The sequence below is a fragment of the Heterodontus francisci genome, chromosome 22 (assembly GCF_036365525.1).
Source record: "Heterodontus francisci isolate sHetFra1 chromosome 22, sHetFra1.hap1, whole genome shotgun sequence".
Lineage (NCBI taxonomy): Eukaryota > Metazoa > Chordata > Chondrichthyes > Heterodontiformes > Heterodontidae > Heterodontus > Heterodontus francisci.
In genome coordinates, this window is record NC_090392.1 from 77,759,524 (window position 1) to 77,777,907 (window position 18,384).

Consider the following 18,384-nt stretch of genomic DNA (forward strand, 5'->3'; position numbering starts at 1 on the left):
TGTCATTTCTTTTGGGAATCTATTTCCCACATTAATCTCCATCTTTATGCATTTCATCACTGAACCATGACATTACTTGTGATAAAACTGTCACGTGGTTTGTTTATCTACCCTGCAGCAACAATAGCTAGAGAGAAATAATTTTCTTTGAGGGAGTTCAGCATAAGGTAGAGCAAGGCCATTCAGGGGCGATGTCAGGAAGCACTTCTTTACTTAAAGGGTCGTGGCAATCTGGAACTCTATTCCCTACGAAGCTGTTGAGGCTGGAGGTCATTTGAAAATGTCAAAACTGAGATTGAAAGATTTTGTTAGGCAAGGGTGTTAAGGGTTATGGAAGCAAAGCGAGTAAAAGGAGTTAAGATCAGCCATAATCTTAATGAATGGCAGAAGAGAATGGTCTCCTCCTGTTCCTATGTTTAATAAGCAAAAGTTTGCCAAACGCACACAGGCACATTTATAATGTGTATACACGCATGTGTATAAGTTTATTGTAACCCCCATCTATGGAGAATTAATGACTTGGTTAAGTAAATTTTGAAAGTATCATGTTTTGCAGCTGCTGTTGAGAAAGCTTAATGCCTGTTTCTCCCTGCTTCTCTCCAGCACCGTTCTTCACTATATCATTGGCGGCCAGGCCTCTTGTCGCTTCCAGAAAGACCCAGCAGCCCCCAGTGCTTCTGACTTCGCAGATTCACACGTCTCCCAGCCATTTGAGTAAGTGTTGTAACTGCGGGGTTCTGTGATATTGAGCTTTTTCTCTTTATGGGAAGATGGGTGGAATGGGGAGCTGTTCCCATAATTCCTTCCTGTGACAATAGGGCTGGGATTCAGACACATGGACAGAGGCCAGGTTATTTGTCACAAGTTACGATCACACAGGAAGTTCTCTCTGGGTTTCTCTTTGAAAGCTTGTGGCTGGTTACAGATTAGCTGTGGTAGTGTGGGAGCAGATGAACTGAAGAGGAAAGAAAATATTCTACAATAGTAATAAAACATAGTGTGGCAAAGCAATATACTTGTACACAGGTTATGTGTATCAAAACCATGGATGGTATGTGAGAGAAATGCGGATCAACTGGGGCTGTAAGAAAGGAAGAACAACATTTTACATAGCACTTTATCACATTTCACAGAAATATCCCAATAGGCTTCACATTGAATTAGGCCATTCAGCCTCTCGAATCTATTTCCCAGGTGGAACCTTGGTTTAAGATCTCATTTGAAGGATTGCACCTCTGATATTGTTCAGAGGTTTTGGCCTAAATTAAATCCTGGAGCCAGGCTTGCATCTGCAGCATTTCCTTTTGATCTTGCAGAGGGTGCAATGGAGATTCACCAGAATGATACCGGGGCTAAAAGGGTTAAATTATGAGAACAGGTTTGCATTGACTTGGTCTGAGGAAAGGTCATTGACTTGAAATATTAACTTTGTTTCTTTCTCTATAAATGCTGCCTGACGTGTTGAGTATTTACAACATTTCCTGTTTTTATTTCAGATTTCCAGTACTTTTTAAATACTAGGCTTGATCATGGGGTGATCTAATTGAGGTGTTTAAGATAATTAGGATAGATTGAGGGAAACTATTTCCTTTGGTGGGGGGATCCTGAACTCCAAAATTAGAGCTAGGCTGTTAAGGGTTGATGTGAAGAAGCACTTTTTCCACACAAAGGGTAGTGGAAATCTGGAAAAGTCTCCCCAAAAATGCTGTTGAGGCTGGGCTTCAGTTGAAGATTTCAAAACTGCGATTGATAGATTTTTGTTCAGCAAGGGTATGAAGGGTTTTCGAACCAAGGCAGATGGATAGATTTAAGATACAGATCTAAGTGAATGGTGAAATAGGTTCGAGGAGCTGAATGGCCTCCTCCTGTTCCAATGTTTTTTTGGTGCAGAACCTTCTTCCGAACTCAGCATTCTCAAGGGTCTGCACTTGAAACACAAACATACCCATTTTTCTGTACAGAATTTTTTCCCCCATGTTTTTTTTTGAATTGCATCTTTCTGATTAAAACTGTACAGAAAACAAAATTACACCATCGCAAAATAATTTGCAGCTCAGCGTTATTGCAAAAAGCTGCTTCTCCTTTCAGTTATCCACTGCTCTGTGTTTACAGTAGATTTCAGGTGTGCTTTCATGCAGATTTACAGCTTGAGTTATTTTGGTGGAATGTGTTGCAGCATACTGTTGTAAACACGAGGTGGCAGTAAAGGCATAGAAATGTGCTGTTTTTACAACAGAGCCTTACGTTTGTATAGTTCCACATTAAAGAAATCTCAGCACCTTGCAGTGTGCTAGAGGGGAAAAAAAATGGATACCAAATGGGAGGCAAGAACGAATGGATGGGATTAACAAATGGGGCCAAAAATGTGGGCGTTGTAGCCTAAAGGTCTGCAAAGGAAACCCGACCGAGCTTGAATGCTGGACCCGGAAGTGCGACCCGACCTGAACTTGACGCATGTTGGGTCCCGTCGGGGTCAGTTCGGGTAGCAGGCCTTTACATCAGTGCATGGGTAAAGGCTTGCTACCCGATTCGGGCTCGGTCGGGTTTCCTTTGCAGACCTTTACCTCACATATAAGGCATTACAGTGCTTTAATGTAGCCTATCCAATCTTTCTCCCTAGTTAAAATTCTCCATTCCTGGTAATATCGTCATAAATATCCTCTGTACCCTCTCTAGAGTGATCGCATCCTTCCTGTAATGTGATGACGTAAACTATTGTGTAATTCTTTAATGGCGTGTGCCTATTCCAGTTATCCAAACGAGCTGGAACCATTCAACGAGTGTTTATTTTAGTGCTGTTACTTTCTATAGTGACTGTTTTCAGCTCTGTCTCCCCAGGCCCACATAACTTGCAACTGAGAAGAAAAGTGGGAAGCCTGGTTGCTCCCTGACCTGGCCCTTAACCAGGCTACTGTGCCATGTGCAAGAGTGGTCCAGTGTTGATCAACGCCTTTCCTTCCCTTCCTTCACATGTCTGACTTCAGCTCAATGCCGACTGCAATAGTATTGCTATAAATGTTAACTCTGCAGGATTAGGGAACTGAATGTGCTAAAATCATGTTCTCCCTACCATTAGTCTATTAATCTGCCCTAAGATGGGAAATGATACAAAAATTAAAACGCATATCGGAACTGCATCTTTCTGCAACCTTATTCTGTTACTGTTAAAAATCTGCGCTCTCAGATGCTTTCCAAATGTTTCAGACATGACCCCTGGTCTGTGCAGAGAGTTGATCTCTGCTGGGGGAGCAGTTGGGCACTATCATTGGCTTTTGGCACCTCTGGGCCAGGAAGGGGGAAAATCAGCTAATTTTAGGAATTGATTGCTTCCCTGCTGGAATGGGCAGGTATGGGCTTCTTCGGAGAGGACACAGTTAGGCTTGGCTGTGGTATTCCCTTTAGTTCAATTACCATTTGCCACTTGTTGTCTTGGCTTACACAGAGTGTGACTGTCCCTGTGAAACTATACCCCAGCTAGGAGAGGAATATAAGGAAGCAAATCAGCAACAAGAAGAGAATCATTGATTCAAAAACACAGTGCATTAATATGCCCCAAAATGAAGCTATAGGATGTAGATTTGTGTCCACAGTTTCTAACGACCTGAACTAAATGTTGAGTTACATTGAGCCTACAGCTCAAAAACGGACAATTTGCCCCAACTGGTCTATGCCAGCATTTATGCTCCTTCCGAAGAAGGGTCACTGACCCGAAACGTTAACTCTGCTTTTCTTTCCACAGATGCTGCCAGACCTGCTGAGTGGTTCCAGCATTTCTTGTTTTTATTTCAGATTTCCAGCATCCGCAGTATTTTGCTTTTATTTATGCTCCACATGATTCTCTTCATCTCACCTTATCAGCATATCCTTCTATTCTTTGAGCTCTCATGTGCTCATTTAGTCTCCTCTTGCATACATCCATACTATTTGCCTCAATAATCATTTTCAAATCCTCTCTGGCTACAGGTGTGGTGCCCGAGGGCTGCTAACATTGTACCATTGTTTAAAAAGGGAGGAAAGGATAGGCCAAGAAATTACAGGCCAGGGAGCCTAACCTTGGTGGTGGACAAATTATTGGAAAAAGTTCTGCGGCTCAGTATAAATCACATTTTGAAAAGCAAGGATTAATCAACTGCAGTCAGCAAGGACTTGTTAATGAAAATATGTGTCTTACTGACATGATTACATTTTTTTTGAGGAGTTAACAAAGATGTAGTCTTTGTGGATTTTAACAAGGCCTCATGTGGCGCACTGGTCACAAAATTAAAAGCCCATGGGATCCAAAGGAAAGTGATGAGTTGGATCCAAAATTAGCTCTGGCAGGAAGCAAAGGGTAATGGTTGACAGGTGTATTTATGACTGAAAGATTGTTTCCGGTGGGATTCTTCAGGGCTCAGTACAGGGTCTCTTGCTCCTCATGGTATATATCAATAATTTAGACTTAAATGTAGAGAGTACAATTAGATTTGCAGATGATAAAAAATTGACCGTGTGGTGGATATTGAGGAAGAAAACTGTCGACTGCAGGAAAACATCAATGGGATTGTCGGGTGAGAGGAAAAGTGGCAAAGGGGATTCATTGCAGAGTGATGTGAAGTAATGCATTTGGGGAAAGCGAACAAAGTAAGGGAATGCACAATATATGGTAGGATACTGAGAGGTATATAGGAACAGAGGGACCTTGGAGTGCATGTCCACGGATCCCTGAAAATAGCAGAGCAGGTCGATAAAGAGGTTAAGAAGACATATGGGTTACTTCCCTTTATTAGTGGAAGCACAGTATATAAGAGCAGGGAGGTTTGCTCGAACTGTATAAAGCACTAGATAGGCCACAACTAGCATACTGCGTACAGTTCTGGTCACTGCATTACAGAAAGGATATGATCACAGAGAGGGTACAGAGGAGGTTTATGAGGATGTTGCCAGGAATGGAGAATTTTATCCGTGAAAAGGTTGGATAAGCTGGGGTTGTTTTCTCTGGAACACAGGAGGTTGAAGGGAGATTTAATTGAGATGTATAAAATTATGAGGTGCCGAGATGGAGTGGATATGAAGGACCCATTTCCTTTAGTAAAGAGGTGAATAACCAGGGGGGATAGATTTAAAGTAATTGGCAGAAGCATTAGAGGGGTGTTGTGAAATTTGTTTCACCCAGAGGGTGGTAGGATCTGGAATTCACTGCCTGAAAGGATGGTAGAGGCAGAGATTCTAATCGTATTTACAAACTACTTGGATATGCACCTAAAGTGTTGTAATCTACAAGGCTACTGACCAAGAGCTGGAAAATGGGGTACGGTTGGATTGCTGCTTTTTGGTCAGCACAGCGAAGATGGCCAATGGCCTTCTGCTGTGCTGTAAATTTTCTATATTTCTAACTATTCCTAGTGGTAGTGAAATTCCACGTTCTCACCAGTCTCTGCATAAAGAAGTTTCTCCTGAATTCCCTTTTGATTTATTTGTGATTGTTTTTATATTCATGGCCATGGTTTTGGAGCTCCACCAAAAGTGCAAACATTTTCTCCTCTCAACCCTATTCAGACTCTTTGGTTGCCTTTATCAGGTCACTCCTCAGACGTTTCTAGAGAAAAGAGCACCTGCCTGTTTCAGCTCAGCCAAGGCCAGATATTTCCCTATCAAGGCTGTCAGTTGCCTTGGACCAGTTAAACAGCTCCCACGGGATGTCTCCAGAGTGACATACTGAAAGGCTGAGAGCTGTTTCCCAACCCACTCCCTTGAGTCGTTCTCCTTGCTTCATGTTTTTTCTTCCTCTGGCCTATCTTGCCTTGGATACATTACTTGTGCCTGTTGCTAGGATGCAGCATGGTTCTACCTGCAGTGACACAAATCAGGAGCACATTATTAGTAGCAGAGCTGCCCTCATAATGTGTAAAAGTCCAAAGCCCTATCATTTTACTTGATAGATGGGTCCCAGGAGCACTCCATCTCCTAAAACACTTTTCTCCTCCTGACGAATTGGGGGAACGGAACTTAGGCTATCCAGCTAGATGCACGCAAGGGCAGGTTTGCTTAAGGTCTCTGATGTGGCAGGAGATTGGCATTAAGTTTCTTGAGTAATATGATCCAGTTTTGTATTCAGTATAATGTTAGTTGGTGCTAATTCTGCATGTGGTATATGTAAATTTTCTAGTGCCAGGCCAGTGAAGGGTGGCATAAAAATAGAAAATGCTGGAAATAATCAGGCCTGGAAGCATCTGTGGAGAGAGAAACAGAGTTTACGTTTCAGGTCTGTGACCTTTCTCATCAGTAAAGGATGGCCTCTGGGATGTGAGCTATCAAGGACAATTTCTGGGATAATGTTATAGGAATCTATACCACTGTAGCAATGTATAATTCCATCCTGAGTAAAAACTGCCTGAGAACTTTCTAGAACTGCCCTAAGTCACCATTAAAGTTTACTTCAAAGCAAAATGAATGTGTGAGTTGAATGTTCTTATGCTTACCTTGCATGTGGTTACTGTATGGGTGGGCAGTGATTTTTATCTTGCTATATAGACACATGAGAAAAGAAAATAGTTGGTGCATTTTGATTTAAGAGAAAATCCACTTTTTTTATACTGGTGCAGTTTCTAAGAATGACATTTGTTTACGTTGTTGTTATTCTGATTCCCTTATCCCAGTGGCAGACTGGTGGACCCAGTTTTTAAACGGGTTGCAGTATGGCACCTGATTTAGCAATGTGGTCTGGTCACAGACTTAAAGGTTTCTCTTGTCACTGATGATTCAGTTGCACTGGGTCTGCTTCTTCAGCTGCTTGGTCTATATTCAGGTTTGCTCAATTTCTTCCAAGCCTTTTCTACTTGGATTTCTGTCACTGTGTGTTTCATTGTCTTTCTTGCATTTCTCACCCCCAGCAGCCCCCAAATAAGTAGAACTCATTCTAGGCCTGTTTCTTAGGAACTCCTCTGCCTACTGTTATATGTAGGGGCTTAACTACTAACACCCTGTGCTGTCTGAGAAGGGTGGGGGTACTTTCTGAATTGTTACATAATACCATTTTATCTCCACCTCCTTTTTCAGTAATTTCCCCCCTTTCCCCATCTGTTCTGAAGACAATTCCTTTTTGAGGTGCCTTTTGATGTCAGTTGCCCTCTGCTACCTCATGGAAGTGACTATTGTTTATGTGTGGACCTAAACAACAAGTGTTGGCCTTTGTCACCTTCTCTAATGCTCTCCTTCCAACCTGCCTAACTCAGGCCAGAACTTGTGCAAAATACTGCAGGCTGCCTCCTTACTAACACAAAATGTCCCTGTTCATAATCCCCTTCCACTGCAAGTTCTAATGTGCCTCTATGTTGACTGCAAGATTGAAATCCTTGCTTTTAAATGCCTCTTTGGCCTCTCATCCCTCCCTGCACGCATACACCTGCTGCTCCTTAGGTGTTCAGCTGCAGCTCCATGGGTAATATTCCCACCCCCGAGTCAGAAGGTTGTGAGTTCAAGTCCCATTCCAGAGCCTTGAGCACAAAATCTAAGCTGACACTTGTAGTGCAGTACTGAGGGAGTGCTGCACTATTGGAGGTGCCTCTTCCGGAGACAACATTAAACTGAGGCCATTCTTTCCCTCTCAGGTGATTGTAAAATATCCCACGCCACTATTTTGAAGAAAAATAGGCGAGTTCGCTGCCATGTTACCTACATTAGAAAAGTGACTACACTTCAGAAGGATTTCATTGGCTTCAAAGTACTTTAGGAAGTCCTGAGATTGTAGGAGTCTCTATGTAAATACAAGTCTTCCTTTGGCACTGGTCTTTTCCTTGTCCCCATCTTTCTGCTCCATCGCTGGCCACAATCCCCCTGTCCCCTGTACTTCCTGCCTACTCCCTTCCACCTTGCCATCTCCCTGAGCCCTTTCAAAAATGTGCTTAAAACTCCTCCTGTAACCGTGTTTTAGGTTCCCAGGCCACAATTCTGTTCTTCTCCCTTTCCTCCTGTTAATTGGCAGTCACTGCCTTTAGCTCCATGTAAAGATTTTTCAGTTGTCTTTCTATAATGAGAAGTTCAACAGAAATGCAATTCTTGTCGTATTTCTGATGTCACACTCTACTACATGCATATTTCAGTCCCATTGGGGGGAAAAAAAAGGCAGGAATTAATCTCCAGTCTACAGAAAACATTTCCAAGCAGTATAAAATAGCTTCTGACTGATCTTAGGAGCCACATGTGGGAGAGATAGAGCAATTAACCTATATTTGATCACCAGAATGTATAGCAACTAGAATTTGTGATTTTCAAAGGGGACAGCGGGTTATACACACAACCATTTTAACTGAAGAATAATACATTGTGCTGTCACATAATGTCATGACACAGGGTTCATGAATGTATTGTGAGCAATGACACTCAGTCCTTGGTATATTCCATTTTTGTTTGTGTTTAGGTGAATGTAGGTGTTGCAGAAATACAAACTTCTGTCAATGGCAATGAGAATAAATTGGAAATGACCATGGATTAGAACGTTGTTCTTGAAAAAGAGTACATGTGTCTGATTTGATCCATGGATAATGCAAACGGTTCCAATTTCATCAAATGCACCTCTCTTCCATGTTCCTTCTTCAAATGGTTACAACAGCAAAAGTCAACACCTGAAATTTGATCTGAATTTCAAATGTTGCACAATTTCTAAACAGTGGCACCTTTTATGTTCTGTTTTTATTGGCATATAATTTACTATAGCTTACTTTTGATTCAAAGTTGCTCAATTCAAATTGTTGGATAAATTCTTTCGCACAAATGTGACTTTGAATTATCAGGAGTAGAGAATTTTTAACCATCCTCCACTAATTGATTCCTGCAACAAGCTGGAATCATAGGGCCATTTATGAGGCCTTTACTGTACAATTATGTTAGCATTATTTGAGAGATTTGTACTTGGTTTTAAGGACATCATAAAATCCAGTTATTAGATCCTGTTTTGTCCTTTCCTCTGTTAGCTGGTTCGAAAGCTGCCTCTCTACACTGGACTAGCGAACGAATACTGAGTGTAACGTTACTGGGCCTTTTACCTGCTGCCTACTTCTACCCCGGATCAGTCATGGATTATTCGCTAGCCGCAGCTGTTACTCTCCATGGTCACTGGTAAGATCACTTTTTTTAAGTTCTTGTAATTCTTCTATAACTTTGTTTTTTCAATAAAGTATTAGGAGAGGATAGACTATTGAGGTAAAGTGATAGGAGGGATGAAAGACTGCAGTTATATGAAGATATTCGAGAAGCTGCGATTGTTCTCTTTTAGATCTTGTTGATTTGTTCTTGCAATGTGAGCATCGCTGTGAAGGCCAGCATTTATTACCCATCCCTAATTGCCCTTAAGCTGATCGTCATGGGCCACCTTCTTGAACCTCTGCAGTCCTGTACTGCATGTACATCCACAGTGCTGTTAGGATTTTGACCAAGTGACCATGAAGGAATGATATATTTCCAAGTCAGGGTAGTGTGACTTGGAGGCAAACTTGCAGGTGCTGGTGTTTGCATGCACCTGCCCTTGTCCTTCAGTGTTAAGGTTGTGGGTTTGTACGGTGCTGTTGAAGGAGCCTTGGTGAGTTGCTGCAGTGCATCTTGTAGATGGTACACACTGATGCCACTGTGCAGTGCTGGTGGATGGGGTGCTGATCAAGTGGGCTGCTTTGTCCTGGATGGTGTTGAGTATCTTGAGGTGGTGTTGGAGCTGCACCCATCCAGACAAGTGGAGAGTATTCCATCACACTCCTGACTTGTGCCTTGTGGATGATGGACAGGTTTTCGGGAGTCAGGAGGTGAATTATTCACAGCAAAATTCCCAACCTCTGACCTACTCTTGTAGCCACAGTATTTATTTGGCTGGTCCAGTTTAGTTTCTGGTCAATGGAAACCCCCCAGGATGTTGATGGTGTGAGATTCAGCAATGGTAATTCTATTGAATGTCAAGGGGAGCTGGTTGGGTTCTCTTGTTGGAGATGGTTATTGCCTGGCACTTGTGTGGTGTGAATGCCACTTGCCATGGGGGCATGGATTGCTTCAGTTTCTGAGGACTAGTGAATGGAGCTGAACACTGTGCAATCAATCATCAGGGAACATTCCCACTTCTGACCTTGTGTTGGAAGGAACATCATTGATGAAGCAGATGAAGATGGTTGGGTCTAGGACATTACCCTGAGGAACTTGTGCAACCATGTCCTGGGGCTGAGATGTTTGGCCTCTTAAAAACTACAACCGTCTTTCTTTGTGCTAGGTATGACTCCACCCAGTAGCGAGCTTTCCCTTTATTCCCATTGGCATCAATTTGTCTTGAAGCCACAATCAGTCAAATGCTGCCTTGATGTCAAGGGCAGTCACTCTCACCGCACCTCAGCTCTTGAATTCAGCTCATTTGTCCATGTTTTGACCAAGGCTGTAATGTGGTCGGGAGCCACTTGCCTCTGGCAGAACCCTAACTGAGCATCAGTGAGCAGACTGTTGCTGAGTAAGTGCTGCTTGACAGCATTGTCACTGACATCTTCCATCACTTTGCTGATGATTGAGAGATCAGGGAAGGTTATGGAGAGATTTAATAGAGGTGTTCAATTTTGATAAAGAGGGAGAAACTGCTTTCACTAAAGGTACCTTTGGGAGAGATAGGAAAGGAATCTTAGATATATGACAAAACGATAATCTTTTTCTCATTGCCCAACAAACTTTATCTCAAAACAAAAGAGCCAGAGGGTAATGAGATTTTTTTTTGATGCAGTGAATTGTTATGTGAAATTCACTACGAGAGTGGTAGAAGCAGATTTAATGGAAGTGGAGGAGTGCAGAGATCTCAGAGGGTTATGGAAGTTGCAAGGGACGAGGCCAAGGAGGGATTTGAAAACAAGGAATTTGGTTGACTTCTCCATTCGTACAGCACAATGTTGCCCCATTATTTGGTAAACAGTCTCGCTCAAAGGAGGAGAAATTTGGAGGCTAGGGCTGTGGCACATTGTTGGTGAAAAGAAAATAAGGCTTTTATTTAATTAGCCATGCAGAATGCTAAACAGTGCTTAAAAATAAAAACCTTTCATTCAGTGTTTTAATGGCTGCAAATGTAAAATCATCATGAGGTTCCAAAAAAAGGGAATTTAGAAGTTTCAACCTTAGTAAGAGTAGCACCTGTAAATACACAAATCTGCAAGCTTCACCAAAGCTGTCAGTAAACACATTGTGTGTTACAAGACTGAAGCTTCTGGTTTGATTCCTAGTCTATGCACTGAGTCCACAAATTTCAGCTGGCTCAACAATTGGGGTGAAATGGTTAGTCTCGGGGGTGGGGTGGGGGGGGAGATCTGGGAGGGAGAAGGGAATAAAATTTGGTGATTTACAGTTCAAAGACTGCCTGCTGGAAGCTGCACGTTTGTATATCTCGTGCAGATGGGATTGCGTTGGTCTACCACCCCGCTGACACTCCCTGTGGGGAATCTCAGATACCAAGTGGCCGCTTGAGTGAGATACTGGAAGTGTGGTTAGCATTCATCAATGGTTCAGTAAGTGAGCAGGAATCAGCGCCTTTGAAACAGGCAGAAAAAAAACCTTTGCTTATGACAAAACATCAATTTTTTTGACCAACAAACCTCAGTTCCTGTTTCGAAAGTGCTTCTGTTTTTATTAAAAAATATTTTTGAAGGATTCATAGTCAAACTGAAGAAATGTTGGACCCGTTTTTTTTTTCCAAGAGGGTCATCGCGAGGAAACTGAAAGGACCTGTTTGACAACAACATTTACTGGTTGTCATGACTCAAGTTAAAAATAGAGCAGAAGCCCAAGTAACTGGGGAAGATGTGTGCAGAGAAGTAACAGGTCAGAAGGTGGACTTTCTGTTTCCGGTTTCACTTTTAAATTGTTTGAAGTTGGGAGTGAGCTGTTTAAACGGAGTTTTAAAAAAAATAAAACTGAAGGACAGAACCACAGCTCAGCCCAGCTTGTTCCATCTCTTTAAAAAGCCTGCAGAAGGAGAGAAGAGAACCTCCAAGGAGAGAAAAGAATTCATAAGGAAGGAGAGAAGACCACAACCCAGCTCAGCTTTCCAGCACCACTCTAAAAGACCCTGAGAAGTCCACTGTGTCAACTCATCTCGTCTCGTCTTTGAAGAAAAGCCTGCTAAATTAATTCTCAACGCCGCCTGAAAAGAGCTGTTCTAAAAGATCCCAGTGACCCGTCTATGTGCACTCATAGGCCAGTCTGTCTGCCAGTTTTGGAACACAACATATCTCATCTGCTGTTTCTTCAAGAATGAGCAAATAAAGAACAAAGAGAACAAAGAAAATTACAGCACAGGAACAGGCCCTTCGGCCCTCCAAGCCTACGCCGATCCAAATCCTCTATCTAAACCTGTCGCCTATTTTCTAAGGGTCTGTATCTCTTTACTTCCTGCCCATTCATGTATCTGTCTAGATACATCTTAAAAGATGCTATCGTGCCCGCGTCTACCACCTCGGCTGGCAATGCGTTCCATGCACCCACCACCCTCTGCGTAAAGAACTTTCCACGCATATCCCCCCTAAACTTTTCCCCTTTCACTTTGAACTCGTGTCCCCTTGTAATTAAATCCCCCACTCTGGGGGAAAAAGCTTCTTGCTATCCACCCTGTCTATACCTCTCATGATATTGTACACCTCAATCAGGTCCCCCCTCAACCTCTGTCTTTCTAATGAAAATAATCCTAATCTACTCAACCTCTCTTCATAGCTAGCGCCCTCCATACCAGGCAACATCCTGGTGAACCTCCTCTGCACCCTCTCCAAAGCATCCACATCCTTTTGGTAATGTGGCGACCAGAACTGCACGCAGTATTCCAAATGTGGCCGAACCAAAGTCCAATACAACTGTAACATGACCTGCCAACTCTTGTACTCAATACCCCGTCCGATGAAGGAAAGCATGCCGTATGCCTTCTTGACCACTCTATTGACCTGCGTTGCCACCTTCAGGGAACAATGGACCTGAACACCCAAATCTCTCTGTACATCAATTTTCCCCAGGACTTTTCCATTTACTGTATAGTTCACTCTTGAATTGGATCTTCCAAAATGCATCACCTCGCATTTGCCCTGATTGAACTCCATCTGCCATTTCTCTGCCCAATTCTCCAGTCTATCTATATTCTGCTGTATTCTCTGACAGTCCCCTTCAGTATCTGCTACTCCACCAATCTTAGTGTCGTCTGCAAACTTGCTAATCAGACCACCTATACTTTCCTCCAAATCATTAATGTATATCACAAACAACAGTGGTCCCAGCACGGATCCCTGTGGAACACCACTGGTCACACGTCTCCATTTTGAGAAACTCCCTTCCACTGCTACTCTCTGTCTCCTGTTGCCCAGCCAATTCTTTATCCATCTAGCTAGTACACCTTGGACCCCATGCGCCTTCACTTTCTCCATCAGCCTACCATGGGGAACCTTATCAAACGCCTTACTGAAGTCCATGTATATGACATCTACAGCCCTTCCCTCATCAATCAACTTTGTCACTTCCTCAAAGAATTCTATTAAGTTGGTAAGACATGACCTTCCCTGCACAAAACCATGTTGCCTATCACTGATAAGCTCATTTTCTTCCAAATGGGAATAGATCCTATCCCTCAGTATCTTCTCCAGCAGCTTCCCTACCACTGACGTCAGGCTCACAGGTCTATAATTACCTGGATTATCCCTGCTACCCTTCTTAAACAAGGGGACAACATTAGCAATTCAAATATTCAGCCCAAATGTTTTTGCGTCTGTAATAGAACTCTAAAAACAAAAATCCCTTTATTTTTCTGGTTAACCAGTGTATGTGTGAAGGGCTAAGGTAAAAAGGGAACTGTAATATTTCAATCTGTGTGTTAATGCTTTACTTTATTACTGGTTAAGATTTATTTTATAATAAAGCAATAATTTTGTTAAAGAAACCTGGTTGGTGTGCTTTATTCTGGGGAAAAATAGAGTATATGATTGACTCTATCGATAAGTGGGAACATTTAAATATATGTTGTGACCTGTGGAGAAATGGAACTAGAATAAACAGTGCACTCCTCCCACCTCGGTCGTAACACTCCTTAAATAAAAACAGAAAATGCTGGTAACTATCAGCGGGTCAGGCAGTGTCTGTGGAAAGGGGAACTGGAAGGTGGGTCCAGATGAAATGTAAATGGTTTTTACAGAACCATTACCACCATGGTTTTTCTGAGAAAATGACAGGGCTCTGTTCCTGACAGTCCAGCTTTTAAGAACTGTGCTGTATGCGTAGAAAGGATTTTAGTTCCAAGTCCTTAATTTTAGTATGAAATCTTTTGGGCCTGCTTATCTCGAGAGACAATGGATATGCGCCTGGAGGTGGTCAGTGGTTTGTGAAGCAGCGCCTGGAGTGGCTATAAAGGCCAATTCTGGAGTGACAGGCTCTTCCACAGGTGCTGCAGAGAAATTTGTTTGTCGGGGCTGTTGCACAGTTGGCTCTCCCCTTGCGCCTCTGTCTTTTTTCCTGCCAACTACTAAGTCTCTTCGACTCGCCACAATTTTGCCCTGTCTTTATGGCTGCCCGCCAGCTCTGGCGAATGCTGGCAACTGACTCCCACGACTTGTGATCAATGTCACACGATTTCATGTCGCGTTTGCAGACGTCTTTATAGCGGAGACATGGACGGCCGGTGGGTCTGATACCAGTGGCGAGCTCGCTGTACAATGTGTCCTTGGGGATCCTGCCATCTTCCATGCGGCTCACATGGCCAAGCCATCTCAAGCGCCGCTGACTCAGTAGTGTGTATAAGCTGGGGGTGTTGGCCGCTTCAAGGACTTCTGTGTTGGAGATATAGTCCTGCCACCCGATGCCAAGTATTCTCCGAAGGCAGCGAAGATGGAATGAATTGAGACGTCGCTCTTGGCTGGCATACGTTGTCCAGGCCTCGCTGCCGTAGAGCAAGGTACTGAGGACACAGGCCTGATACACTCGGACTTTTGTGTTCCGTGTCAGTGCGCCATTTTCCCACACTCTCTTGGCCAGTCTGGACATAGCAGTGGAAGCCTTACCCATGCGCTTGTTGATTTCTGCATCTAGAGACAGGTTTCTGGTGATAGTTGAGCCTAGGTAGGTGAACTCTTGAAGTATGAAATACGCACTAATAATCTAGCAAATTTTATAATTTTGAACATCTGTGTCATGTTGTTCTTTTTGTTCTACTTATGTTTCACGATGTTTTTTGACCTTTTTAGTTGTTGAGCACTGAACATGTAGGAGATTATAAATGTATAGCTGCATTCTCTAGTACCTTAGCTGGTAAAGGCAGAAACAGCTATTTGGGGCAGAGGGTCTGAGGTTTCATTCTGATCTGTGCTGTTAATTTTCTCAGAAAAGTTGGTAATGGTTCTCTGCCTCAAGGTATCGAGGAGAAAATGCAGCCAAAATTCTAGGATCTGATGGCCATCCCGTGTCCTATGATGCAGTGACTGCGTGTCTGTATGCATGTCATGTCAGAATAAGATGGTTCTCGGCTGTGGTGCCATCGGGCTCACACACAAAAATGGTCATTTAACCAAGGCATAGCCGGTTGGAGCTGTGCCTTCAGCATGAGTTAGTGTCCCTCAAGATAGCAGGGGAGCAATTTGGATCTGCATGCTGAGAACACCTGTGCTCAGTGTGTTCCTAGCCCGCTAGAGATCAAATGAATGTTCTACAAGATTAGTGATTGTTTTGCTTTTGTACTGGACAGGGTCAGTGCCCCTTAACTCTTCACCTGTGGGGCCCTTTTGACTATGATAAATGCCCTTGTTTTCAAATCCCATCCATGGCCTGAACCCTCCCTATCTCTGTAACCTTCTCCAGTGCGACAACCTTCCGAGATCCTTGCACTCCTCCAATTCTGACCTCAAGCGCATCCCTGATCTTAATTGCTCCATTATTGGTGGCCCTACCTTCAGCTGCCTAGGCCCTAAGCTCTAGAACTCCCTCCCTAAACCCCTCGTTTCATGAGATGTGGGCGTCGCTAGCAAGGCCAGCATTTATTGCCCATCCCTAATTGCCCTTGAGAAGGTGGTGGTGCGCCAGTGCAGTCCATGTGGGGGGTATACCCACAGTGCTGTTAGGAAGGGAGTTTCCAGGTTTTTGACCCAGTGACCGTGAAGGAACAGTGATATAGTTCCAAGTCAGGATGGTGTGTGGCTAGGAAGGGAATTTTAAGTTGGTGGTGTTCCCATGCATTTGCTGCCCTTGCCCTTCTAGGTGGTAGAGATCACGGATTTGGAAGGTTTAAAACCTATCTCTCTGTCCAAATTTTTGGTCACCTGTCCTAATATTTCCTTATATGGCTAGTAATCAAATGTTGTTTGATAACACTCCTGTAAAGTGCCAGGGGACATTTCACTACGTTAAAGGTGCTATATAAATGCACATTGGTGTTTTGGACACATACAAATCATGTCCCACATTGTTCAATTGTGTCTGCTGATTAAACTATCGAGTGGCTGATGCGCTTTCATGCTTGTGATGGCTGTAATATGGCTGGAATCTATTGCCAAGTCTGCTTACAATAAAATAAAAGCTAAATACTGCATATGCTGGAAATCTGAAATAAAAACTTAGTGCTGGAAATACTCAGCAGGTTTGGCAGCATCTGTGGAAAGAGAAGCAGAGTTAATGTTTCAGATCAGTGACCTTTCATCAGAACTGGCAAAGGTTAGAAATGTAATAGGTTTTAAGCAAGTAAAGTGGGGGTGCGGTGAAAGAGAACAAAGGGGAAGGTGTGTGATAGGACAGAGGGCCAGAGAGATTAACTAACAAGGAGGTCATGGGGCAAAGGCAAAGAGAGTGTGCTAATGGTGTGGTGAAAGACAAAGCATTACTGCAGAGAAAGTGTTAATGACAGAATAATGAACAGCCCTAGCCAAAATCACAAACATGAAAAACTCAGTTTAAGGCAGGCACATGGTAAATAAAAATGATGAAATAAAATAATAAAAAGGGACAGCCATGCTCCGAAATGATTGAACTCAATGTTCAATCCGGAAGGCTGTAGAGTGCCTAATCGGAAAATGAGGTGCTGTTCCTCGAACTTGTATTGATGTTCAGTGGAACACTGCAGCAGGCATGAGAGTGGGGGGTGTTTTAATTGCAAGCAACCGGAAGCTCTGGGTCATGCTTTTGGACTGAGTGGAGGTGTTCCGCAAAGCGGTCACCCAGACTGCATTTGGTCTCCCCAATGTAGAGGAGACTACATTGTGAGCAGCAAATACAGTGTACTAAATTGAAAGAAGTACAAGTAAATGGCTGCTTCATCTGAAAGGAGTGTTTGGGACTTGAGATGGTGAGGAGAGAGGAAGTAAAAGAACAGGTATTACACCTCTTGCGATGCATGGGAAGGGGACGAGGCGTCGGGGGTAATGGAGGAGTGGACCAGGGTGTCGCGGAGGGAACGATCCCTTTGTAATGCTGACAGGGGAGGGGAAGGAAAGATGCATTTGGTGGTGGCATCACGCTGGAGGTGGCGGAAATGGTGGAGGACGATCCTTTGGATGTGTCGGCTGGTGGGGTGGAAAGTGAGGACAAGGGAGCCCTGTCACGGTTCTGGGAGGGAGGGGAAAGAGTGAGGGCAGAAGTGCGGGAAATGGGTCGGACATGGTTGAGGGCCCTGTCAACCACAGTTTGGGAGGGGGGGGGGGAATCCTCGGTTGAGGAAAAAGGAGGACATATCAGAAGCACTGCTGTAGACGGTTGCATCATCAAAACAGTTGCGGCGGAGATGGAGAAATTGGGAGAATGGAATGGAGTCCTTGCAGGAAGCTGGGTGTGAAGAAGTGTATTTGAGGTAGATGTGGGAGTCGATGGGCGTACAACCGTGTTCCCCTTGTCCTCGAGACTGGCCCTTTTTATTTATTTTATTTTGTTTCACCATTTTGTTTTTACCATGTGCCTGCCTTAAACTGGGTTTTTCATGTCTGTGATTTTGGCTAGGGCTGTTCATTATTCTGTCATTAACCCTCTCTCTGCACTATTGTTTTGTCTTTCACCACACCATTAGCACACTCTCTTTGCCTTTGCCCCATGACCTCCTTGTCACTTAATCTCTCTGGCCCTCTGTGCTATCACACACCTTCCCTTTTGTTCTCTTTTCCCCCCACCCCCTTTACTTGCTTACAACTTGCATTTCTAACCTTTGCCAGTTCTGATGAAAGGTCACAGACCCGAAACGCTAACTCTGCTTCTTTCTACACAGATGCTGCCAAACCTGCTGAGTATTTCCAGCATTTCTTGTTTTTGTTTCTGATTACAATAAATGTATGTCTACAATACGAATGACCATTTGGGAGGAGCAGCGGGAAAGAATTGATGGCTGTTTTGTAGAAGACGTGATCTAACTTTTCTCGTGTGCTGATCTTGCTAGCAATGCTGCTTTTTTATGTTCTT

At 43.5% G+C, this 18,384-nt stretch overlaps 1 protein-coding gene across 1 annotated transcript in view; it reads left to right on the plus strand.

The window, feature by feature from the left end:
* sdhdb (succinate dehydrogenase complex, subunit D, integral membrane protein b) overlaps positions 1–18,384 on the plus strand; it is a 44,655-nt gene that overhangs the window by 19,987 nt on the left and 6,284 nt on the right. Inside the window, exons 2-3 of the mRNA XM_068054130.1 lie at positions 604–714; positions 8,949–9,093. Coding sequence (XP_067910231.1) covers positions 604–714; positions 8,949–9,093 — 256 coding nt within the window. The remainder of the gene's footprint in view (positions 1–603; positions 715–8,948; positions 9,094–18,384) is intronic.